This window comes from Schistocerca nitens, chromosome 3 (assembly GCF_023898315.1).
Source record: "Schistocerca nitens isolate TAMUIC-IGC-003100 chromosome 3, iqSchNite1.1, whole genome shotgun sequence".
Lineage (NCBI taxonomy): Eukaryota > Metazoa > Arthropoda > Insecta > Orthoptera > Acrididae > Schistocerca > Schistocerca nitens.
This window is the reverse complement of record NC_064616.1, coordinates 342,277,106-342,304,066: the sequence shown is the minus strand read 5'-3', so window position 1 is coordinate 342,304,066 and position 26,961 is coordinate 342,277,106. Positions and strand designations below refer to the sequence as shown.

At 39.2% G+C, this 26,961-nt stretch overlaps 1 protein-coding gene across 2 annotated transcripts in view; it reads right to left on the bottom strand.

The window, feature by feature from the left end:
* The window catches only part of LOC126248294 (GTPase-activating protein and VPS9 domain-containing protein 1), a 369,886-nt gene that overhangs the window by 278,966 nt on the left and 63,959 nt on the right, over positions 1-26,961 (bottom strand). For both annotated transcript variants that reach the window (XM_049949157.1, XM_049949158.1), the window contains exons 3-6: positions 23,526-23,702; positions 14,461-14,696; positions 5,930-6,097; positions 5,592-5,820 (exon numbers count right to left, since the gene is read on the bottom strand). In XM_049949157.1, coding sequence (XP_049805114.1) covers positions 5,592-5,820; positions 5,930-6,097; positions 14,461-14,696; positions 23,526-23,702 — 810 coding nt within the window. The remainder of the gene's footprint in view (positions 1-5,591; positions 5,821-5,929; positions 6,098-14,460; positions 14,697-23,525; positions 23,703-26,961) is intronic.

Here is a 26,961-nt window from a genome sequence, read left to right as displayed (position 1 = left end):
GCAAGGTTCTTCATCTCCCAGTACCTACTGCAACCTACATCCTTCTGAATCTGTTTAGTGTATTCATCTCTTGGTCTCCCTCTACAATTTTTACCCTCCACGCTGCCCTCCAATACTAAATTGGTGATCTCTTGATTCCTCAGAATACGTCCTACCAACCGATCCCTTCTTCTAGTCAAATTGTGCCACAAACTCCTCTTCCCACCCATTCTATTCAATACCTCCTCATTAGTTATGTGATCTACCCATCTAATCTTCAGCATTCTTTTGTAGCACCACATTCCAAAAGCTTCTATTCTCTTCTTGTCCAAACTATTTATCATCCATGTTTCACTTCCATACATGGCTACACTCCATACAAATACTTTCAGAAATAACTTCCTGACACTTAAATCTATACTCGATGTTAACAAATTTCTGTTCTTCAGAAACGCTGTCCTTGCCATTGCCAGTCTACATTTTATATCCTCTCTACTTCGACCATCATCAGTTATTTTGCTCCCCAAATAGCAAAACTCATATACTACTTTAAGTGTCTCATTTCCTAATCTAATTCCCACAGCATCATCCGATTTAATTCGACTACATTCCATTATTCTCGTTTTGCTTCTGTTGATGTTCATCTTATATCCTCCTTTCAAGACACGGTCCATTCCGTTCAGCTGCTCTTCCAGGTCCTCTGCTGTCTCTGACAGAATTACAATGTCATCGGCGAAAATACAAGCTAAATCAATGTTGATATAATTAAATTTTCTATGCTCAGTTCCACTATAGAAATTCTATACCATTTATTTTCTGGTGTTATTATATCACTTTTCTATTTTTAAATCCAATCATGCCTCTTGTATATGAGGGATATGAAAAGTATACAGATATTACTGCACCTCTCACTCAGTTTCAGCCCGTATGCAGGCGACATGGGCTCAGTCTCTAAACTATTGGAGCCCATCTATGTTATAATGTTGCCTATATGTACAGAGAAAAGTATTATTCTCACGTGATGATGTGATTTATTATAGACAAATTTATACCTCAAGGACATAAGAAATAGGCTGAGTTTTATTATTCATGGTAAGTTAAGCAATGTTGAGGTGATGTACTTTCTCTTGCCACCACTTATCTACCTGCATATACAAGAGTGTGAAGGCTGTTACTGTTGGTGTTTCTGGTTCACCTATTAAGCAGTACATTACTGCTGGTCCTGATATTTATAGGATAGCATTTTGATTCTTGTGTACTTATGAATGCTGTCATTGTAGGAAGTACCTGGATGATTGTTGCAATTGCTGCTGGATCACAAGCAGACTATAGAGGTTTAGAAGCTTTTGGAGATATAAATATTATTGCATGGAAGACATTTGGAATTACATAGACAACAGGACTACTACAGACGACACCAAATCGAGTAATATCAACAGCCATACACTTCCCAAAAAGGTTGCACATTTTTTCAGTGCTATATGTGCTAGACTTCTGTCATCACACGCGATCCACTATTACATCTTTCACTTGTCTAGTTCTCTTCACTACCACAACCCACACACACAATAGTCAAGACATTATGTCCCATATGAGATGCCACACAGTTCTCAGAAAAACTGTCATACAATGACACTGATCAATTGTGCCTTTCTGTTTGTACCGTGCCATCAATGTCAATAACGCAGAGTCTCTTAGTAGTGTAGCGGATAGTTGAAGGCTTGTCGACCACAACACACTAATTGTTTGGTGCCACAACCACTGCTCAATTTATATGGTTGGTAAGACAGTTCAAAAGATTCTGTAACATCTATGTCATTGCAGACACACTGCACTTCTGGAAATGTTGAGTTCTATTCAGCTTTACTATACATGTATGTTACATTCTATTCACAGCATTCCTTCAAGCTGCTGCAGTTTTCACAATTGTGCATTTCAGAATATGCCATTACCATTGGAAACCTATACTAAGAGTTTCATTTTGATCCCTTGCTATGAAAAACAAAAGTACCTTAATAGAGTCTTCACAACACAACAGTATCTCAGTGTTCCAAAATAGAATCTACCCGTAATAATCACGTGATTATTGATGCTTTCCTTTAACACTACAAGTGACTGGACCCAAAACAAAAACAGACTTATAAAATTACATTCATCTTTACTTTATTGGTTTTTTTTACTATAATGATCATAAAACATGCTCTGAAGTGCCTCTAAACCCTAATGTAACTCATTTCTTTCTAGTTTATAAACCAAATATTTCTTCATGACTCCAAACAATTACTGCAAATTTATGTTGCTTCTGCGAAAATTATCAAAAGTTAATTCCTTTGTCTTCGTACCCCTGACCCCCCTACCCCACCTCTCATCCCGTTTAACTATTAGATCTTACTACTCACTAAAAGATTCAAGCAAGCAGTGTCAAATACATCAGTGAAATACACTTACCCCTGAAAATACAGAGAATTATCCTTCAGTTATGAATTCTTATAATAAAATTGACACAGTATCTCATTAAAGAATAGTTAAAAATTAGTATGTAATTTTTCCTGAGGGCATGCAGCTTTATGGTATGGTTAGATGATGATGGCGTCCTCTTGAGTAAAATATTCCTGACGTAAAATAGTCCCCCATTCGGATCTCCGGGCAGGGACTACTAAAGAGGATGTCGTTATCAGGAGAAAGAAAACTGGCGTTCTACAGATCGGAGCGTGGAATGTCAGATCCCTTAATCGGGCAGGTAGGTTAGAAAATTTAAAAAGGGAAATGGATAGGTTAAAGTTGGATATAGTGGGAATTAGTGAAGTTCGGTGGCAGGAGGAACAAGACTTTTGGTCAGGTGAATACAGGGTTATAAATACAAAATCAAATAGGGGTAATGCAGGAGTAGGTTTAATAATGAATAAAAAAAATAGGAGTGTGAGTAAGCTACTACAAACAGCATAGTGAACGCATTATTGTGGTCAAGACGGACACGAAGCCCATGCCTACTACAGTAGTACAAGTTTATATGCCAACTAGCTCTGCAGATGATGAAGAAATTGATGAAATCTATGATGAGATAACAGAAATTATTCAGGTATTGAAGGGAGATGAAAATTTAATAGTCATGGGTGACTGGAATTCGTCAGTAGGAAAAGGGAGAGAAGGAAACATAATGGGTGAATATGGATTGGGGGTAAGAAATGAAAGAGGTAGCCACCTGGTAGAATTTTGCACAGAGTATAACTTAATCATAGCTAACACTTGGTTCAAGAATCATAAAAGAAGGTTGTATACATGGAAGAATCCTGGAGATGCTAGAAGGTATCAGATAGATTATATAATGGTAAGACAGAGATTTAGGAACCAGGTTTTAAATTGTAAGACATTTACAGGGGCAGATGTGGACTCTGACCACAATCTACTGATTATGAACTGTAGATTAAAACTGAAGAAATTGCAAAAAGGTGGGAATTTCAGGAGATGGGACCTGGATAAACTGAAAGAACCAGAGGTTGTAGAGAGTTTCAGGGAGAGCATAAGGGAACAATTGACAGGAATGGGGGAAAGAAATACAGTAGAAGAAGAATGGGTAGCTCTGAGGGATGAAGTAGTGAAAACAGTAGAGGATCAAGTAGGTACAAAGATGAGGGCTAGTAGAAATCCTTGGGTAACAGAAGAAATATTGAATTTAATTGATGAAAGGAGGAAATATAAAAATGCAGTAAATAAAGCATGCAAAAAGCAATATAAACGTCTCAAAAATAAGATCAACAGGAAGCGCAAAATGGCTAAGCAGGGATGGCTAGAGGACAAATGTAAGGATGTAGATGCTTATCTCACTAGGGGTAAGATAGATACTGCCTACAGGAAAATTAAAGAGACCTTTGGAGAAAAGAGAGCCACTTGTATGAATATCAAGAGCTCAGATGGAAACCAGGTTCTAAGTAAAAAATTGAAAGCAAAAAGGTGGAAGGAGTATATAGAGGGTCTATACAAGGGCGATGTTCTTGAGGACAATATTATGGAAATGGAAGAGGATGTAGATGAAGATGAAATGGGAGATACAATACTGCATGAAGAGAGTGACAGAGCACTGAAAGACCTGAGTTGAAACAAGGCCCCACGAGTAGACAACATTCCATAAGAACTACTGACGGGCTTGGGAGAGCCAGTCCTGACAAAACTCTACCATCTGATGAGCAAGATGTATGAGACAGGCGAAATATCCTCAGACTTCAAGAAGAATATAATAATTCCAATCCCAAAGAAAGCATGTGTTGACAGATGTGGAAATTACCGAACTATCAGTTTAATAAATCACAGCTGCAAAATACTAATGCGAATTCTTTACAGACGAATGGAAAAACTGGTAGAAGCCGACCTCGGGGAAGATCAGTTTGGATTCCGTAGAAATGTTGGAACATGTGAGGCAATACTGACCTTACTATTTATTTTAGAAGAAAGATTAAGGAAAGGCAAACCTACGTTTCTAGCATTTGTAGACTTAGAGAAAGCTTTTGACAATGTTGACTGGAATACTCTCTTTCTAATTCTAAAGGTGGCAGGGGTAAAATACAGGGAGCGAAAGGCTATTTACAGTTTGTACAGAAACCAGATGGCAGTTATAAGAGTCGAGGGGCATGAAAGGGAAGCAGTGGTTGGGAAGGGAGTGAGACAGGGTTGTAGTCTATCCCCGATGTTATTCAATCTGTATATTGAGCATGCAGTGAAGGAAACAAAAGAAAAATTCGGAGTCGGTATTAAAATCCATGGAGAAGAAATAAAAACTTGAAGGTTCGCCGATGACATTGTAATTCTGTCAGAGACAGCAAAGGACTTGGAAGAGCAGTTGAACGGAATGGACAGTGTCTTGAAAGGAGGATATAAGACGAACATCAACAAAAGCAAAACGAGGATAGTGGAATGTAGTCGAATTAAGTCGGGTGATGCTGAGGGAATGAGATTAGGAAATGAGACACTTAAAGTAGTAAAGGAGTTTTGCTATTTGGGAAGCAAAATATCAGATGATGGTCGAAGTAGAGAGGATATAAAATGTAGACTGGCAATGGCAAGGAAAGCGTTTTTGAAGAAGAGAAATTTGTTAACATCGAGTATAGATTTAAGTGTCAGGAAGTCGTTTCTGAAAGTATTTTTATGGCGTGTAGCCATGTATGGAAGTGAAACATGGACGATAAATAGTTTGGACAAGAAGAGAATAGAAGCTTTTGAAATGTGGTGCTACAAAAGAATGCTGAAGATTAGATGGGTAGATCACATAACTAATGAGGGGGTATGGATAAGAATTGGGGAGATGAGGAGTTTGTGGCACAACTTGACAAGAAGAAGGGACCGACTGGTAAGACATGTTCTGAGGCATCAAGGGATCACAAATTTAGCATTGGAGGGCAGCGTGGAGGGTAAAAATCATAGAGGGAGACCAAGAGATGAATACACTAAGCAGATACAGAAGAATGTAGATTGCAGTTAAGTACTGGGAGATGAAGAAGCTTGCACAGGATAGAGTAGCATGGAGAGCTGCATCAGACCAGTCTTAGGACTGAGGACCACAACAACATGTAAATTCAACAATATAAACCACAAAATACGAAAGTCCAAATGATGCTTACCTCCTTTGGTTCAATATTCCCAGATTTTGAAAGTAATACCGCAATTTGGCGAACTAGCCACAAAATTCCAAAGGGAAAACAATGCATATTTTTTGATATACTCTTCACAAATCTATTTGTGGCAGCAAATAGTCGTTTATTTGTCCAGTTACGGTACTCACTAAGTCTGGTATTGTACTCAGTTGTCCCTTCAACACCAAATTTCTTTAGCCTTTCCTCTGGAGGAAATCTTAAACATAAAAAAATAAATGTTCATAAAACTAATACTTTCAACAACTCAAATACTTAGCAAATGTTACCAACAGAGCCACAGTTTACTAGATGATGTCTTATCACACCTTATTGTTGCTTTATCAGGATCTATATCCAAATACATTCCATCCTCCATCAGCAGCTGCATTATTGGTTGATGTAGTGCAGCTGTTAAAAATAACTTTGCCGAGAAGAGACCTTCATGAAATTCTCCATAAAGGCGCGCAAATGAGGATGATTTCTGTCTTAGAAGCCTGAAATTATGATACATATACATTTGAAAATAAAATTATATATTTTTGAAGTAACAACATAAAATCTAACAAGTTACCATGTTTTAACATAAATTCATCTCTCAGCTGAATTCTGTGTTTACATTGCTTAGTATTATCCACAATTTCCAGGAAAAGTTAACTACAGTCACAAAACATGCACATCTGATGGTACAAAGGGTGTTCAAAAACTTTGGACAGTCATCTCTAATTTTTTTTTTATTTTTTGCAGGAGGAGAACGAAATTTTTTGTGAACATACTCGGAACATTTAGCTATAAATTGGTATATACGAGGGCGGTTCAGAAAGTAACCTCCGATTGGTCACAGTGCGGGTTGTGGGGGGAGTAGCGACGCCATCTGTGCGTTCACGCACTCAACAGGTCAGTCGGCATCAAGCCGTGGTCGAGTGAACGTCGTACCTGTGCTAGTTTAGTTTTTGTGGCAGTTTGAAATGTGTGCTGCAATAGAAAACCCCGCCAAATGTGAAGTGCGTGCTGTCATAAGGTTTTTTACAGCCAAAGGATATTCTGCAGCAGACCATTAATCAAGACGTGTACTGTGAAACAATAAAAAAGTTACGACGGGCTATACAGAACAAACGCCGTGGTATGCTGACTTCCGGTATCGTTTTTTTGCACGATAACGCCCGTCCTCACTCTGCTCGCAGAACAACGGCCCTTCTTGAGTCCTTCAAGTGGGACGTTATCAACCATCCACCTTACAGCCCAGACCTGGCGCCAAGTGATTATCACCTCTTCATGCATTTGAAGAAATGGCTCGGGTCACAGCGGTTTGATGACGACGAAGAGCTCAAAAATGCGGTCACAGGCTGGCTCCAGGCACAAGCGGGTGATTTTTATGCAGAAGGAATTTCAAAGCTTGTGAAGAGATACGATAAGTGCCTCAATCGCTATGGAGACTATGTAGAAAAATAGTGCAAAGATGTAGTTGTAAGATGTATATATTAAAATATTTTTATTTAACTTGGTGTATTTTTTTAAATCAACCGGAGGTTACTTTCTGAACGGCCCTCGTAAATGTATTTTCTTTTCTTTACATGTGAGCCATAATGGACCATGAAGTAGATGTCAGGCTGCGACAACGGTCGATGATGGAGTTCCTCTTCAAGACCTGCGATGACTCTGACACATCGATTCACAGGAAGTTGCTCCCTGTTTATGGGGAGGACACAGTGAATCGCAGCAGTATCCAGCGATGGTTGGGCAGTATCCAGCAATGGTTGCCGAGGTTTAAAGAAGGTGATTTCTCTCTGCTGGACAATCCACGATGTGGTAGACCATTGACGGCAGTGAGTGATGTGAATAAGGAGACCATTGATCAAATCGTCCAAAATGACAGATGTGTGATGACATGACAGCTTGCTGAAATGACTCGTTTGTCATTGGGTAGTGTGGTACCACTGGTACAGTCACTAGAATACAGAAAAATCTGTGTAGGTTGGTTGCCTAGATTATTGACAAGAGAAACCAAAATGATGAGGAAGAATGTGCGAGGGTCTCATGAAGACCTTTCCTAAAGAGTGGAAACAGTGTTTTGACGGCGTCATTACCCAGGAGGAAACATGGTTGTTTTTGTCTGAACCTGAGAGCAAAACCCAATCCATGGAGTGGGGTCATCCAGTTTCCCCTTGGGAGAAGAAATCAAGACTTTCACAAACAGCAGGCCAAAAGGTGATGGCCGCCTCCTCCTGGGATCAGTGTGGTGTCATTTTCAGTGACTTTTTGGAACCTGGCTCCACAATTAACCAGGACCATTACTGTTTGTCATTGGACAAGCTGTGATGTGCAATCAAGACCCACAGACCACAGCTTCAGGGTCAGCTCATCAGGCTACACCATGATAACACCAAACCCCATACAGCCCTTATGACGCAGGAGAAAATCAGGAAAATGGGTTGGAAAATTGTTCCTCATCCTCCATCTGGTTTTTACCTCTTTGGTCGTCTGAAGGTTCACCTGCACAGTAAAAAATTTGATAGGGCGAAAGACCGTATTTCCTGTGTCAAGTGATGGTATAAAAGTCATTCCCCAGAATTTTACCAAAGTGCATTTACATCATGGATAGTACATTGGGCCAGATGCATCACAGCTTATGGAGGCTACACTGAGTAGGCTCAATATATAGCTAAATGTTCCAAGTATGTTCACAAAAAGTTCATTCTCCTCCTGCAAAAAAAAAAGGTTAGAGACGACTGTGCAAAACTTTTTGAATGCCCTTTGTACAATGCAGAACCATCTTGACAAAACCACATTATTTCCATATGGTTTGCTTCCCTTCTGAGAGGGCACAAGGAAGCAGTTAAATGAATCACTATTTTATTAAGATGCGATCAGATTGTAATGGTTGAAATGAAAATCAAGAGATATGTTTTACATCACACACACACACACACACACACACACACACACACACACGCACACACACGCGCGCGCGCGCGCGAAAATTCTGAACCAGATATAAAGGAGAAGAAAGCAAACTACTCACTAAAAATAGATTTCAAGTTTCACCTCGTAAGCAAACAAGGCAGGACAAATAATGCAATATATGCAAAGATACAAAAGTTCTTTCTTTCATTGAGAAAGAGAGAGAGAGAGAGAGAGAGAGAGAGAGAGAGAGAGAGAGAGAGAGAGAGAGAGAGAGAGCGAGGATAAATTTGGAACTGCCAAGAAAAACATCAGCCTGTGCGGGACGCTGTAGGCATTTTTTTCTAAGATATATGTATTTTTTTCACAATGGTGATTCAGTACATCTTTCTAAATTATGTGACTCTTGATACAGTTCAAAATGTGTTTGTGACCCAACTATCTGTCCACTATTGATTCAAAAGTAGTAAATTTATTTGCGGTAAGAACATGACAAGTAATTCAAGACAGAAGTCTAATAGATGCTAACATTCATTTAATGTCTTGAAGTACCTTAGAGTACAAAGATTACATAAAGTCCCCAATGATGATAAATATTTGCAACAGGGTTCATATCTCAATCATGAATACTAATTTTTTAAAAATCATTGCTGTGCAAGCATCACTTGGGAGGATGTAGCAACTGGAGCTGTCTGCTACCCCTAGCACACGACATTTGCACACACTGCAACTTGCGGAAACAAGAAGCCAAAAACTAAACTGGCTTATACAAGGGAGCAGGTACCCTGGACTGTTATAGTACGATGGGAAAAACCTCATGTGCTTCTGGTTGTGTACGGTGCTGCCACAGTGCAGACTCTGAGATCGAAAATTCATTTCACGCCCACAAAATACATAAAATCTAAACTACTGTAGTTACAAGTTAGGCCAAAATGCCAAATGAAAGATAAAAATGAGACAGGTAAGTGCATCTAAACACACACTTGGTAGCAGAATAGTACCTAAGATATTAAAGACCTAAGATTTGGAAATACCAACTGACTTAAGAAACTGATAACTTCCTAAGGCCCTACACTATTTTAAATAATTAACAGTCCACAAATACCAACTCTATCTTGCACTCGAACAGCTCTATCAAAACACAGGTACACAATTTTTATTAATGAAATACATTTTGGATTGTTATGATCCAGAATGTTCATTCTGATAACTAAAACTGTATTTTAACATAAAATAAATCTCAAATCGCTAAACGTAGCAGAAGTATGAGTCAGTAGGCTACAGGAGTTATCTGAAGTCAGTTACATTTCATCATGTTTATTAATAATTAATAGCAAATATGGGTAAATTAACTACCTCACTCATTAACATGTAAACAACGAGAAAGATAAGGATCCCATTACAATCTAAGGACACCATAGGATGGCTGGTGAAATTCTGGTCTGAATTCGTACGCACTGTGTGTCATAGCAATAAGTTAAATGTAAATCTAAGTTAGTTCCAATTCAATTCATTATTTTATAGATATGTTTAGAAGTGACGGTACGCTCAAATTCTTGATGATAATTAGAATTTTAGTTGGTAAAAAGTGCAACTGGATTTCCAATTGCACTTAATGCCAACTAATGGCCACAGACTCTTATTTAAGAGGCTGCTTCACTAAGCAACACTAGTCATAGTCCAAGTGCACATGTTAACTGATGAGCTACTGTGTATCGATATTTTAAATGTGGTATGTCTTCACTTTGTTCTATACAATTTATTATTGTATTTCTGGTACAAATACTACTTCTCATTTGTTCTGTTTACCTGAGATATTCTGATGATAGCTGTCACCAAAATCAGTAAAGATATAATTTTTTTAAAAAAATAAAAATATAAAAAGTGATCAAGATGGACAATTATAGTAAACATAAGAAATTCACAAGGACAGATCACTTCTCCAAAAGGGCAGTGGCCATACTGGCTCAAGATAGTTCACTTCGAGAGCTGGACTGAGGATGACATATGGTCAAATGAGTGGCCTAATGAGTGTGAATTTAGAGGTTTGAAATTTTTCAGCAACAGTTTCAAGGACTTGTAAAATTTTGTGCAAGAGTTCTGAAAACTTAAACTCTGAGCAGTTATCAATGTGGACTTGCAAATATCTCAACAACTAGCCTCGTGAAGAGCAGCAGCACTGGATTTGTCAAAATTTATTTTAACAGTTGCTTTGAGAACTTTAACACTGAACAGTAGCATGGTGTGCTGCACTCAGCACTTTTGTAACTGTGTGGCAATATCTGTCATTGTGTTGCCTTAATGAAATTCAAAGTTTAATAAACATTTTTAATTCTAAATGTCAACTAGCTGGTGTTGGAAGTTGGCTACTTGTGTGTTACTGTAGTGAGTATATATGGAAATTGTTTGAAGGGTAATGAAAAAATGAGCAGGCAACTAGGTGCTAGGATGTCCACACCTCCTTACAGAACACAGAGGTCAGAGGCTTTGCCAGCTCTATAAGCTAGATAGGCGGGAGTCTGTGGATGATCTGAGGACAGAGTGTAATGCTGAAGAAGTCACAAGTGATTCAGAGCATGATACTCAGTACACATTGTGCGACATGAGGCTCCACAGCAGATGACCCCTACGTCCAGTGTCATATCTGGATACATTATTGTCCAGGTGAACAGCTGCTGGAAACCTACACCGTGGCATGGACACAGGCCAGTGGGAACAGTATTATGCTATAGGAGACGTTCACTTGGGCTTCCAAGAGACCTGAGTAATAACCAGAGGCATTACGATAGTTTGTGGACTATGTAAACATTATTGCAGACCACTTGTATGCCTTCATATCTGATGACTTCCTTGACGGTGATAACATCTTTAAACAGGATAACTGTCCAAGTCACAAGACCAAAATTACGTTACATTGGTTTGAGCAGCAGAATAGTGAACTCACACTGATGTCATGACAACCAAATTTGCCTGATCTGCACCCAACTGATCACACATTTGGGAAAGTACTGGATGCCAGCTCTGCACCCACAAACCTGGCCCACGACTTACCAGAGTAGTGTGACTTGTGCATAGACATCTCGTGCCACATGCCTCTGGAAACATATAAAGGACTTGGTGAATCTATGACATGCAGAACTGCTGCTGTACTGCATTCCAAGGTGAAGCAACACAGTATTAAGAATATGGTCATAATGTTTTAGCTCATCAGTGAATACTGTAAAGATAGCTTTCACTCACTGGTAAGGGATCTGTAAAGCTTTCAAACTGCTCTGTTAATAACGTTCATAAAATCTGTAGCTGCTTGGTGGATTTCCTTCCTCTGCAAAATGAATTGCGCAGCTATGTACCAATTGCAATCATCCACCACATGGGAATGCATCAAGAAAATTATAAGACTTGTAACATTACCATATCTTTCACACTATACGTTTAATGTAATTTTTTATGAGTTTCATTATTAATATAAGATCCACTAACAGCACTATGAAATTGTTAAATAGTAAAAATCAAAGTAATGCTGACAGAATGTCTTTACATGTCTAACTTTCAGAGCTGGTAGCTTTTTCACCAGTGCAAAAAGCAACGAAAAGGATTATCAAAGGGAACATTACATATAAAACTGAGTGCATGTCTGTTATCCCTCACACTATCAAACTCATTAAGTTGGAAATTTCACTGAAACACACTAACTGTAGAAAAACTGCTGGATTCGACAAAATCTATCATGAATTCTTAACAGACTAAAGCTCAGACACTGAACATTAGAAGAAAAAAGAATTCCTGGCTCTTTTCAATAAAATTCCAGAAAGTGGGTATTTGCCATGAGCATTACAATTAAAAGATAATTACCATTAACATACCAGTCAAAGTGAGTAATGAATTGGCACACGTAAGACAAATACTTTTCTGTGCTGCACTTAATAGTTTTTAAAGAGGATGTAGGTTCCTGTCTTCTGGGATACAATCAAGAGAACTGTCCTTGAGGAACAAGCTAGCTTCATTTACAAACAAGTTTGCTGTGAACAACTATTAACACAAGTGACCCACATTAAGAGTAGATACCACAAAAAACTTAAAACACTGGCACCATTTTGTAAAGTCATCAGTTGCCAATCAAACTGTGTACTGATAAATCCTGCTTTTAGGGCTCAGTTTTGTAGAGTTTCTTTCTTTTTTTCCCCCAATGTCAATAAACTTCAGCAACAGCTGTAGAACGATTGGAATTCACCATACCCAGAGATTTATGGCACTATATGACAAGTACTTTTATTTGGATAGAAGAGTATAGGACCTGAAGATGGCCACATGAAATGCCAAAACTGGTTACTTTCAGAATAAAATAAAATATCTTGATGTATATGGCTGTTGGTGAGGTTTATTGACATTGAAAATTACTTACCAGCTGATGCCCCTTGGCCATGATAGACCAACAGAGATAGAGTTTTGTACAGTTGTCAGCTGCCTATCAAACAGTGTAGTGAGAAATCTTGCTCTGAAAATCACTGCAGATTATCATGTAGAGTGAACAAGACAAACTTTTTAACAACATGTTCAGCAACTGCATTGGCAACTAAAAGGGCTATAGAACACTGAAGACTAGCTTAGTGCAGTAATTCATGGTGACATCTCTTATTTTTGAACTGTATGCTGTGGATTTACCACACATTGAATATAGAGATTTCCAACATGGAGATGGACTTGCTGTTACCCTCCATAGCCACAGCCTTGATATATGAAAATACAATGGACAAATTGTTATTGACAATGCAAAACAACTGCATTGTTACTCTGCACTTAATTAACATTCTCAAAAATTTCATTGTAAGTTGGTTGAAAAAGTGAAGTTCAAAAATAATCTAGTCAAGAGACAGGCAGTAACAAACTGAGATGGTGATATTTCAATGTTGTGAGCTGTAACGCCGGATCTCCTGTTTCCAGCTGTAGTGCCGTGTTCCTTTTGGCAAAGCAGTAGCCACACAAATAAGGTTTATGCACAGCTACACACTGTCTTATGAATTAGGTATTATTGTGTTCTATACGAGCAGCTCGTGGTCTTGCGGTAGCGTTCTCGCTTTCCGCGCAAAGGGTCCCGAGTTCGATTTCCGGTGGGGTCAGGGATTTTCCCTGCCTCAAGATGACTGGGTGGTGTTGTGTTGTCTTCTTCATCTTCATCATCATCATTATCATTCATCCCCATTACGGTCGGAGGAAGGCAATCGCAAACCACCTCCGCTACGACCTTGCCTAGTCGGCGGTGTGGGTCTCCCGCATCGTTCCCTACGCTCCTCGGAGTATGGGACATCATCATCATCATCATCATCATCATCATATGAGTTAATTGGCTGTCCATCCTTGCTATATTATCCCACCATTGATCCACAAAAAGCCCATTGATCCACAGAAATCCAGCTTTTATAAATATATTTAAGAAAACTAACGCCAATGCAAATGTTCCTTTGAACTCGGACATATACAAACTTCCTTGCAGCTGACTGGTAGGAAGTAGTGCACATTATCTTCAGGCAGACGATCTAATTTTAAAAGAAGTCTGACCTGATGGAAGACTCAAAGTAGAACTGTAGAAAAATTGGTCAAAAAAACATGAAATTATTGAAGAACAATCAATCACACTACCTGGTTTTGTGGTGACAAGGAAGTTGTGCCATTTATGAATAATTTAAATGTATCACCATGAGCACTGTGGAGGAATGGCCTGACAGAAGACTGGTACATTTTCTGTAACTCAGCACTAGGCTGATGGCACTATATAGTGGAGGCTTGAGTTCCTATTAGCAATCGAGATGCCTCTATGCCATCTCCAATTTTTGCATGTTGTGACAATATTTCCTTCTTTTGGGAAAAATTACTTTTAAATGACACTTTCATCAAATAAACACAGTTCATGAATTTCACGTATTCTGATAATTTCACAGACCAACAGGAAGATAATAATTACCTTCGAGGATTGTCTGAAGGTACCAACTGCAGCTCTGTTAGATGACGAAGAAGTGTCAAAGCTAGGTGAGTATCTTCAGGTAATGTGCAGCTACCCAAAAGACCAGTTGCCACAGAGTGGACAACACCAGCCATGGTATCTGGAGGAAGCAATTTGTCGCCAACCACAAGACATCCTGCTAGAAGTTGTGGAGAGTTGCGAATTCTCTGCAGAAACTGTCCATAAGCCAGACATCCCTGTAATTGTACAAACTTGAAACAGTTAATATATTATGCATCCTCACACTCACTTGATACAATAGTATTCTAAAATCAAACTTTTATACTGCCACTTAATTTAATTTTATTTAATTTGGTAACGGTCTCCATATTTCCATATTATCCAAATGCTGTGCTTCAAAATCTCATACTACTATCAAAATCAATTTTCTAAAGATTCTGCAGAGCTGGAAAAACGGTTCCAGAATTCGCATGTGTAAGGTTATCACAAAGTGTAGGGATAAAGTGCACCCAGTCAGAGAAGAATGAATCATAGAAGCTAATTGTGCACTGACAGGAGGATAAATGCATAAATTACACTAGATATGTCCATCTAACACAACATTGGGCTTGGTCATTTGGATATTACATTGGGTATGACTTGCTTGGAGTAAATTATTCTTGGCTCAAACTGTCATATTTCATTAAAATTTTGTTTCTGTGTGGATCCACAGCCTGTAAACATTTAACGAAAGAAAACATGGTCTGTAGTCGACTGTAGTGTAAAAGATCTTTATTTAAATCGTGCAATTAGCTTAAACAAATTTTTCTTTACAGGTACAAAGTAGACATCATACTCCTATTTTACTCTGGGAATGGATCTACATCACAAATGTTACAGCCTCACATCACACTGGCAACTGTGCTTAGTACTTAGAGCACAGTTAACAATATAACATTTGAGGTTGTAATGTGGATCCATTCCCAATTTAATGATAGAATGTGATGTCTATTTTATTTGTGTAAATAAAATAATGTGATAATTACAATATATAATACATTATATCAAACTTGTTCTACACTCCTGGAAATTGAAATAAGAACACCGTGAATTCATTGTCCCAGGAAGGGGAAACTTTATTGACACATTCCTGGGGTCAGATACATCACATGATCACACTGACAGAACCACAGGCACATAGACACAGGCAACAGAGCATGCACAATGTCGGCACTATTACAGTGTATATCCACCTTTCGCAGCAATGCAGGCTGCTATTCTCCCATGGAGACGATCGTAGAGATGCTGGGTGTAGTCCTGTGGAACGGCTTGCCATGCCATTTCCACCTGGCGCCTCAGTTGGACCAGCGTTCGTGCTGGACGTGCAGACCGCGTGAGACGACGCTTCATCCAGTCCCAAACATGCTCAATGGGGGACAGATCCGGAGATCTTGCTGGCCAGAGCACGTTGGGTGGCACGGGATACATGCGGACGTGCATTGTCCTGTTGGAACAGCAAGTTCCCTTGCCGGTCTAGAAATGGTAGAACGATGGGTTCGATGACGGTTTGGATGTACCGTGCACTATTCAGTGTCCCCTTGACGATCACCAGTGGTGTACAGCCAGTGTAGGAGATCGCTCCCCACACCATGATGCCGGGTGTTGGCCCTGTGTGCCTCGGTCGTATGCAGTCCTGATTGTGGCGCTCACCTGCACAGCGCCAAACACGCATACGACCATCATTGGCACCAAGGCAGAAGCGACTCTCATCGCTGAAGACGACACGTCTCCATTCGTCCCTCCATTCACGCCTGTCGCGACACCACTGGAGGCGGGCTGCACGATGTTGGGGCGTGAGCGGAAGACGGCCTAACGGTGTGCGGGACCGTAGCCCAGCTTCATGGAGACGGTTGCGAATGGTCCTCGCCGATACCCCAGGAGCAACAGTGTCCTTAATTTGCTGGGAAGTGGCGGTGCGGTCCCCTACGGCACTGCGTAGGATCCTACGGTCTTGGCGTGCATCCGTGCGTCGCTGCAGTCCGGTCCCAGGTCGACGGGCACGTGCACCTTCCGCCGACCACTGGCGACAACATCGATGTACTGTGGAGACCTCACGCCCCACGTGTTGAGCAATTCGGCGGTACGTCCACCCGGCCTCCCGCATGCCCACTATACGCCCTCGCTCAAAGTCCGTCAACTGCACATACGGTTCACGTCCACGCTGTCGCGGCATGCTACCAGTGTTAAAGACTGCGATGGAGCTCCGTATGCCACGGCAAACTGGCTGACACTGACGGCGGCGGTGCACAAATGCTGCGCAGCTAGCGCCATTCGACGGCCAACACCGCGGTTCCTGGTGTGTCCGCTGTGCCGTGCGTGTGATCATTGCTTGTACAGCCCTCTCGCAGTGTCCAGAGCAAGTATGGTGGGTCTGACACACTGGTGTCAATGTGTTCTTTTTTCCATTTCCAGGAGTGTAGAAAATGACAAGTTGTCAAAATTAGCTAATCACATTATTCAAATAAAGATCATTTACATTACAGTCAACTATGGACCATATTTTCTTTCATTATTTATTTTGTCATATTTCACAAGTATGGACAGTACTTCACCAAAAGCTACAGTACTAGATGATAGTACCCCTCTCTATTTTGTGGTCATTTAGATTTTACTAGCTAATACAAACAATGGGAACTCCAAGAAACAACATCCAGTACAAACTGTGAAATTTCCTTAGTTTGTTTGGAAAATTAACTAAAGTTATTTCACTTGCCATTTACTCCAATAGGAAGGAAGGGAAGATAGAGGCTTTATGCCCCATGAGTGATGAGGTCATTAGAGAGAGAACACAATCTCTAAATTGACTAGGACATTGAAGAGAACTGATCATGGTCTTGTTGATGGAGCAAAGTGTCATTTGCCTGAAATGGTTACCTAAATCTGAATGGCCACACAAGTGATTTGAATCCCCCTCGTCCAAATGACACTTTGGTGCCTCGACCACTGAGATTTATCACAAAGTACCTTCTTCAGATATCAAAGCATGATCGAGAAAACACGTTTTGAGTTCCAAGATTTTAAAAACTTAAAAGATGTGATGGCTGCCTTGAAATGCAAATTATCTTTACAGTGGATGTATGTAATTGAGAGAATTTTAGCTTCAGTCATCCAGAACATAATTTTACCTTACTCCACTTGTTAGTCAAACAGGGACGGGAGCAAATGATGTAACTGATGAGTACCTAATGCAGTAAAATGAATAATAGCTTGCACTATATAAAGGTAAATGTTGATTCAGATCAAACACAGAAAAAGATGAGAGACTCAACCTCAAACCTCATGAGTTACAAATTAGCTATAATAGTACACACTGCACTTTAAAGTATCTGGAGTGTTGAACTTCTAGGAATTACAAGTTTCATCATGAATCAATACCTAACAAACTTCATATCAGGAAATTAGGAAATACAAGTGAGCATAAATATTAATCAGTCTTTATTTATGAGAACATAATATTACAAAACAAGAAGTTTTACTGTGACAGTTAGTTCCTGCCATTTTCAAGGCACTTTTTTCTAGTAGATGAGAAGTTCCCTCACTCTTACACAGGAAAAAATACTGAAAATTGTACCATTCGGCCATGCCCAACTATTGTACCTGCTTTACACTACTGTTGCAACTCTCAACTGAAGTTCAACTACTGTCAACAATAACTGCTTTCAGTTAAGCCATGAACCATCTCAATAGTGTCTGGAGTGATAAGGGTTCTGGAATGGCAATGGTGGCTCAAGTTTTGCACATGATCTAATATTTCACAAAAACCTTTACATTGAAATTTGGTTCCAGGTTGCATCTACTGTCTCACTCTCCTAAATATGATTTAGCTAGACTCACTGCTCATGAGAATATTTAATTGTAGAAGCTGCTAGCTGAACAACTGAACAAAAATATCGAAACTGTCGTAACTTCCTCTCCCCCCTTCCAACACTCGCCTCCCTTCCCAATGGACTTTGAAGTCCTAATTTCCTGCACAGACTACTGTGCTCACATGAGAAACAAGGTCAGTTTATATCTGATCCATCTTCATCTTCAATATTATCAGGATTGTCACAGAAAATGTTAAACATGAACTAATTTAAAACAGATTCAGGAAACTAAAACAACTGAAAAAGATCATTGTTTGAAAGGCTAGAGAAACAATATCATTCATTTAATCAATGGCAGATATACCACAAATGCTGTGAAATGTTAACAGAAAGACAACTCTTTTTGAAAGTCTTTATGCTCTTCTTCTATGCACGACAGAAAATTTTAAAACTGGGGTAGTCACGTCAACTGCATTCTGCAGCATTCTGTAACTCCAACACCATATGACATAGCATTTATATACACCAGAAGATGCAACTTAAAAGCTGCCAAACTGGTTGTGTGGGTCTCTAATCGACTTAAATAAACACAGCTACAGCGGACCATTGGACTTTTTGTTCAGTTTTATATTTTAACATTTGTATTTAAACACCTGTTGTACTGTATGAATTGCAAGAATAAGCCTGTAAATAGGAAGACACATTACTTTTGAATTACCACTTCACCATTGAACAGAATTTTGCTGGTGATGGATCACATTTTTATAAAAAAGACTACTTGAGTTATTCCTAAACTACTTGGCACTAACTGTAAAATGATTCTGCTGTCTCTACTGAGTATTTCAGGTAAGAGTCGTAAGAACATAGTAGAAGAAATTAGCGTGTTACAGATGTGCACAATGTTATTTTTTCCTTGTTCCATTCAAGAAAGGAACAGAAAAGAAAGGTAACGAAATGAAGTACTCACTGATATGGACTGTTCAGTGGAATTTGGATAATATTAGTACTGGTAAGAAAGGGGGTGTTTATACATGAAACATGCCACATTGGTAATGTAACTGAAATAGGGAATTTCCTGTCCACTTTACTCTACTAAACAACAGTGTCTCAATCGTGAAAATTTTCCTGCATACATGAAACACACACTTTGTAGTATTTTAGCTAAATGTTCACATGTGGTTAGTTGATTCTCCAATGTAAACTTGATCAGCTGTCAAACTGTTTAACAAGTGAGGTAGCACAGAGGTTAGCACACTGGACTTGCATTCAGGTGGACGACAGTTAAAACCGGTATCCAGCCATCTAGATTTACGTTTCGTGGGATTTCTCTAAATCGCTTCCAGCAAATGCCGGGATGGTTCCTACGAAAGGGCAGGGTCTATTTCCTTCCCCATCCTACGCAATCCAAGCTTATGCTCCATCTCTAATGACCTCATTGTTGATAAACACAATCTTCCTTCCTTCCTTTATTTACATGTAACCACACGTAGGTGATTGGCAAAGGGAACAGAGCCACCACAATATATTTTATGGAGTTGGATGGCAAAAGAGATGGCGCTGCTTGCTTTATTTAATACCAAGGCCCACAACTTGTTTAATTTCAGTTTTTTTCTGTTAAAGCTGTTTATGAATTTCTATGCTTTCTTTATATTATATCATAGGATAATAATGAAAACTTCAGTATGGGAGAATCGAATTTGGTGGTCTCCTGGTCTCATTGCATAATATGCTGCCCAGGCAGCAATTGTTTAGTCAGTGGTGTGGGTCTCCCACATCATCCCCTATGCTCCTTGGAGTATGGGACGACATCATCATCATCATCATCATCATCATCATCATCTTTAAACTTGGTTTTAACCAGATGTGTACACATTCTGCTTTTAACCTGCCCATGCTTGCCTGTTAGTCAGGTAGGCAAGATGCCACATGTTATCAGCAAAATGGGCAGGCTGCTTCATTCCCATCCACGCCAAGCTATGTGAACCAAAACAGACTATTGGAATCTTGCTTGTCTGCCCATCCTTCCACGGTGCTATGCTACGTAACAATTTATTCAATACGCTTTCAATGTAGGGTTTGAAAGATGATGAAAAATTCTTTTTTACCCAAGTATCACAGTATGAGGCCCAATATAATTGCATTCATTTTGGGACATTGCAAGCCAGAAAATGGTGAATTTTATTTGTCCTTTTTTCTAGCATATTATGGGCTGATTTATTTGTTTCAAAATCAACGTTTTTCACTGCAACTTCACACTCTTTCTATTAGTAGACATACTGGCTGCTCTCAGTTTGAACCATCATCAGGTTTCCTCCAACAAGTTTTCGGTAGTAAGCAAAACTATCTCTGAAAATTGAGGTTACTTGTGCTTAAGAACCTGAAGATATCTATTATACTACAATGCGAACTAAAGTAAGGTTTTGGAAGACTATTTCTATAACCTTAGTATGTGTTTTAGCCAAATATGACCACAGTATTACCAATTTTAATTACTTTTTCCAGGATATGTATTGTGGGCTCGCTGTATTTGTTCTAAGTGGCCACAACAGTTCATTCTAAATTCCCCAAATACAATTTAACAAACACAAAGTTCATTTTTTTATATTATGTTAATCTAAAAAGTACATGTCTTAAAGAAGAAGCATTTCTTTCATACTAAACTTTCTTTGCACTATGTTGCATACCGCCCGAATCTGGTTTTTAATATCCACTGAGCCACATTCGTTTTCAGTTTCCATCACTGTTTGTACAAAATTTAGAAAGCCTATGTACTGCTAAATGGTCTTAATTTCTTAGCACAAATTTCCACACACTTATCAGAACCTAAGTGTTTGTCCTCTTTCAAAATATTTATGGAGTGAGGAAACAACTGGTCAGATTTACACAGACATGTCATAATATACTCGAGGTTCCCAAATAAGTGTTTAGTAACTTTTTACACAAGTTGTGTTATGAGACCCTTACCGATTTATTTGAATCTGCCTCATAAACACACAAAAACTTTTCCCCTGCTGGGCTTTGGCTCTGTTTCGTGAATGGTATATATTCCCAATTCTTAATTTCTCCTCAATCGCCTTTAAGTTTGGTTTTTTCATTTTGCAGCTCCCACTGTTATGATAAATGAGCTGCAATGAAACTACCTGCGTAAATGTATATCTAGCTAAACATGCTGGATTGATAATGCAACCTGTTGTCAGGTGCAGCAGGCTGCACGGGTCCCATGAAGCTTGCCATGCTTACGGAAACCCAAGCTGGTCTGCTTTAAGCACTGTGCTTCAGTACACATGCACTCATGTATCCAGAGCAATAGGTTGAGTAGTTTTCTTGGTTGTGGCAGAGATAGGAGCAAGCAGGCTGGAAGGAGAATTTGTGTGCCTCTGGTTCTGATGCTTCTTTTCGTACACTTGACCATATGTTCCAGGGATTGTGTGTACTCCTTCTGTGACAAGTGAGTGGTGAGGGTCCTTTGCAGTATTAAAATATTCACACACCTTTCTTGTCAATTTGAATATTGTACCAATACTGTGTCTTCTTAGCACTCTGCTACTGTGACCTGTGACAGTGTTGACAAGCAAAGTAGTTGTAAATTTCTGTATGAAAAACTTTCCCCTTCAGAAAAATAAAATTGTAGCTTTCAGTATGTTGACGAGACTCTTGTCATGTGGTCTCATAGAGAAAGAGAGCTCTCACCATTTCTAGGTGATCTTAATTTTAGTGTACAGTTCACAGAGAAAAACGGAAATAAGGTTAGAAATAATTTTCGATAAACTAGTACTCAGAAAAACTGGTGGAACTCCACATCACAAAGTTTAAATGAAGTCAACTCACATGCACAGATACCTTCATACAAGATCCAGTCACCTTCTCAAGCAGAAAGATGATGATTAGGACATTGGTGAACCAGGCTAAATAAATCTGTGATTCACAATACTCAGAGAGAGAAGTGAATAATCTGAGAATTACTTTTAGGAGAAATGGTAACTCTGATGAAAAAATTAATAACATACTGCACTCTATAATAGCTGGAACTTTTAACAAAAAACAAACAGTGGAAGGAAAAGTTTTTCTTCCAGTCATAAAAAAGGCCACAGATCGTATGGGCAGAGTGCTAAGATAACACTGTATTAACATAGTGCTTAAACTGCCAAGAAAGGTGCTCAGTTATTTAAATACATGCACCAAACTTACCTCAGTAGCAGTATACAAAATCCTTTGCACATACAATCAAGTGCACATAGGAACAAGTAAGGATCGACATCTAGCTTTAAGAACAGAAGATCAACTGCTACTTGGGCTACATGGATAATTCAGCAGCAGCAGATCATGCAATGAGGTGACTGGACCACCAAATTCGGTTCTTCTACACTAAAGTTTTATCGAGATCCAATCAATAGCATGCTAGGATGTACAGTGGGACCATAAGATTCACAAACACAAACAGAAAAAAATATGGATTGAAATTATACAAGTAATTGATCTTAGTGCTCAATAAAACAAATAGCATCAAATCTTTTGCTACACAAACTCCACGACACATGCTGATGTGACTTGATGTTTGGCAATGGTAGGATTGATCTTTTTGCAGGTAAAAATGAACAATTCAACAGTTTTGGCTAGTGAGCAAGTTTACATTGGAGAATCAATAAACATAATCTCTGATGATGTTTCCTACAACAGCAAACAGAACAATACACACAAAAATTTGCACCTTCACAAATCCAATATCACCAAATATTTAAACACCACTGTTGAGAATCTGCACAGTATAATCAAACACAGAAGTTATCAGTTGTGCGTTCTTCCATTCTTTTATGGATGTTTCATTCTGTTTTGTTTCAATTATGTTGAAGGATGATTAATATAGTCTGAATTTATTTAGTTATCAAACTGAATAATTTTATCAAGTAATTAAAATTAGGCCTATTCATTGCTATCCAACCGACTATATTATTCATGTGATCATCATTCGGTAAAAAGTCATGGGAAAAGCTTTCACAAATTTGAAAGCTGAACAGCCTTGAAGTCAGTTAACACCTGTCTACTACTCTACAGTGCAACTAGCTCCCTTCATTAATAATATTAAAGTCTATTTGAACTTTACTATTTTTGCCACAGTTTTATAAGTTATTTCTTCTACACAATATCCCAACAAGTAAGTAACTTTCTTTTGTTGCTCATTAATAGAATTACATAGTAATCACTGAAAAGAATATTGCTCACCTGAAACCCCAGAGCTTTGTAACCATCTATAAATGATGTATGTTCAAATGTGTTTGCCTTTTGACAGCAAACTGCGGGAGTACAGTCTGGTCGTGACACAATAAGCCTGTTCAGGTTATATCTCTGCTGCGCTGTCACCCAGGCCAGCTGGGCCAAACTGGATGTTTCACATGTAACCTGCAATGTGAATCACAATGAGCACATAACAACATAAAATATGAAGAGTAATAATAGAAATGGCAACTAAGAAGTTCACAGCTGTCAAACAGTACAAGAGATTCTTTTGAAGATACCTAACTAATGTACTTCCACCAAACCAGGAATGAAGGCCATCTTCAAAAGTGTCTATATAAACTCTGGTGCTGTAGAGTAAATGGCCATACCACTTTCATTTATGAGAAGGACTTATACCTTAGCATTAAAGATGTGTAAGGTTGGGAAGAAGGAAGATCATGTTGACATCAGTATCACTTAGAGGTGGAGCACGTGCTCATATGAGCAAAGTTGAAGAAACATATTTGTGAAGGAATTGACCAGCATTTACCTGGAAAGATTTACATAATAAACAGAGGAAAACCTACATTGAATGTTCCAATGACAAGTTGATATTCAAAAGAACTGGAGAAACATCAATGCAGAAATCACAGCTGCTATGTAAATAAGCACGACTGCAAATGCTAACAATACAAGAATGATTTTTACTTTTCCAGTAGAATCCAGCACTGAAATTCAACTGGAAACAATGTATCAAAATAATATATCAAGTATCTGTACCCATTTATTCGATTCATTTACTGCAGGCCAGTGAGAATGCTTAAAAAATCTGAAGAGAAACATCTCATTAAAATTTAAAAGATACAAATATGGACCTTATAAATAAAATCAAAATTGATTTGAGTGATTAAGGAAGCAGCAGCACAAAAACTAAATAATTTAACAAACATTAGTTAACAACATTAAGAATAGTTCCTAGAATGAGATTTTCACTATGCAGCTTCCAAAGTTCAAGTCTCAGTCCGGCACACTGTTTTGATCTGCCAGGAAGTTTCATATCAGCGCACACACTGCTGCAGAGAGAAAATCTCATTCTGGAAACATCCTGCAGACTGTGGCTAAGCCATGTCTCTGCAATATCCTTTCTTCCGGGAGTGATAGTTCTGCAAGGTTTGCAGGAGAGCTTCTGTGAAGTTTGGAAGTTAGGAGAGAGGTACCGGTGGAATTAAAGCTGTGAGGATGGGTTGTGAGCCGTGCTTTGGAAGCTCAGTTGGTATAGCACTTGCCCGCGAAGGCAAAGGTTCTGAGTTCTAGTCTTGGTCTGGCACACAGTTTTGATCTGCCAGGAAGTTTCATTAAGCATAATCTGTATGTTTGGATATTTTTATGGTCAGCCCTGACGCAAGTGGGAGACACAAAAAAACAAGTATTTTCCATTTAAAATCATGTAATAATTTTGGCACTCATTAACAACTGACTTTATATATTAAAAAATAAAGTAAATTGTGAAACCTGTTTCCAATAAAATTTCCGGGAGAGCAGCTTTAAACACTGAAATGCAGAAAAATGTAGTAAACAGACTAGTCACATTAACAATAAATGCTACAGGAAAATGACAGCAAAACTCATTTCTGACAGTGATACTACAATTGAGCTATGATCCTACAACAAGGTTACTCCAAACTATGGTAGTATGCAACCATCAAATTCGAATTCAAACTGATTATTACTTAACAAATCATAAAAATATCATCAACATTCTCACCAATCACTGATATTTTTGAGTAAGCAAACCTAATACTAGTATTAGTAGGTGAATACATTCTTAAAGAATCAATAATACTAACATCCAAAGTTGGTAGGTTGGTAAGTTAAGAAACTATTTAGCAAGGTCATCAGCTGCTTGTTCAAGAAATAGGCCATATCAAGTTAATGACATCAGAAAGAAATCCAACTGTATTATGACAGTATGTAGGAATTGTAAAACTGAGGCACTGAAAGCAATATTGATGGCAGACATGAGAAATAATTGAAACAAAAGTAAAAGTATATGGTTTGGACCAGTACGCAGGTCCAAGAGCAGATTAGGGACCTCCCACCACCACCACCACCACCACCACCACCACCACCACCGGGCTCATCTGTGGCGAGAGATACCTCACCCACATCTGACCCCTCAACCTTTTCCCCTCCAACCTGATGAATGGCTAAGACAGTAACAGAATAAATAACGCCTTCTAGTATGGAGATTCATAATGGTAGAAGTGAGAAGACTAAAAACATCAGCTGAACTGGCAGTAGTAAAATTAGGTGAGAGAAATTACCAGTTAGTAGGTGTTAGGGCCTCAGCAAGTGAAGAGGAGGAGGAGGAGGAGGGGGGGGGGGTCTCTCACAACTGTCCCACCCCAAATATGTTACTCAAGAGGATCCATAAAAACCTGTTCAGCTGTTCCTTCATCACCAGCAGGCATGAAGGATAAGGAACCCGGAAGGTCTTGCCTTTATAGTAGTGCTAACTGCATCTTTTCAAAGCAATTAAGACATAGTAAAAGAGGGATGACAAAAATAGCTGGCATAATAGGTATGGTCGAGGTAGGATCAAGACCGCCCGCCCACCTGCTAGTCTTCAGGTGATGAATACAGGCCAGCCAACGGAGCCTTTTATAAGAAAGGAGGCCCAAGAAATGGGACTGTGCTATAACGTCCATACGCTTGGTACCTATGTAGAGTTCCAAGTCAGGATGAACCGTGGTACAATGACAAAATTTTTATGACCTGCATTTTTGTGGGAGAAAATTGTAAACCACGTAAAAAAAAGAGTCCATGAACAAGCCTGCTGGATGGCACCTTGGAGCTGGCGTTCAGCAGAGGCTACCGACTGGCAGCTGTACTAAATGCAAAATGTTTTCTACATCCAGCGCAGGGCGGCCAAGAGCCCAGTAGAGGTCACTAGCCCATTGATGGTGATGAAGAAAGAGACACTCAACACAGAGCTCTGTAGGATGCTGTTCTCTTGGACCTGTGGGGAGCTCTAACCCAGAACAACCGGTGGGTTAAAAATTGATGAATAAAAACTGGTAGGGGGCCTTGAAAGCCCCAGCCGTGGAAAGTGAGTAAATGTGATGAAGTCAAGCAGTGTTGTACATCTTATGCAGCTCAAAAAAGACTGTGACAAGGTGTTGGCGTTTAGAAAAAGCCTGTCGGATTGCTGTTTCCAACCTATGCAGGTAGTTGGTTGTGAACTATCCCTCCTGGAAACCACATTGATAGAGGGATAAAATGCCTTTTGATCTGAGAATCCAAAATAATCTGTGGGCAAATATCCTTTACAACAGCTTGCAGAGTACACTGCTCAGGCTAATCAGCTGGTAACTGCCGAGAGACATTGGTTCTTGCCTGGCTTAAGAACTGGGACAACCAAGCTACCTCACCACTGCAATGG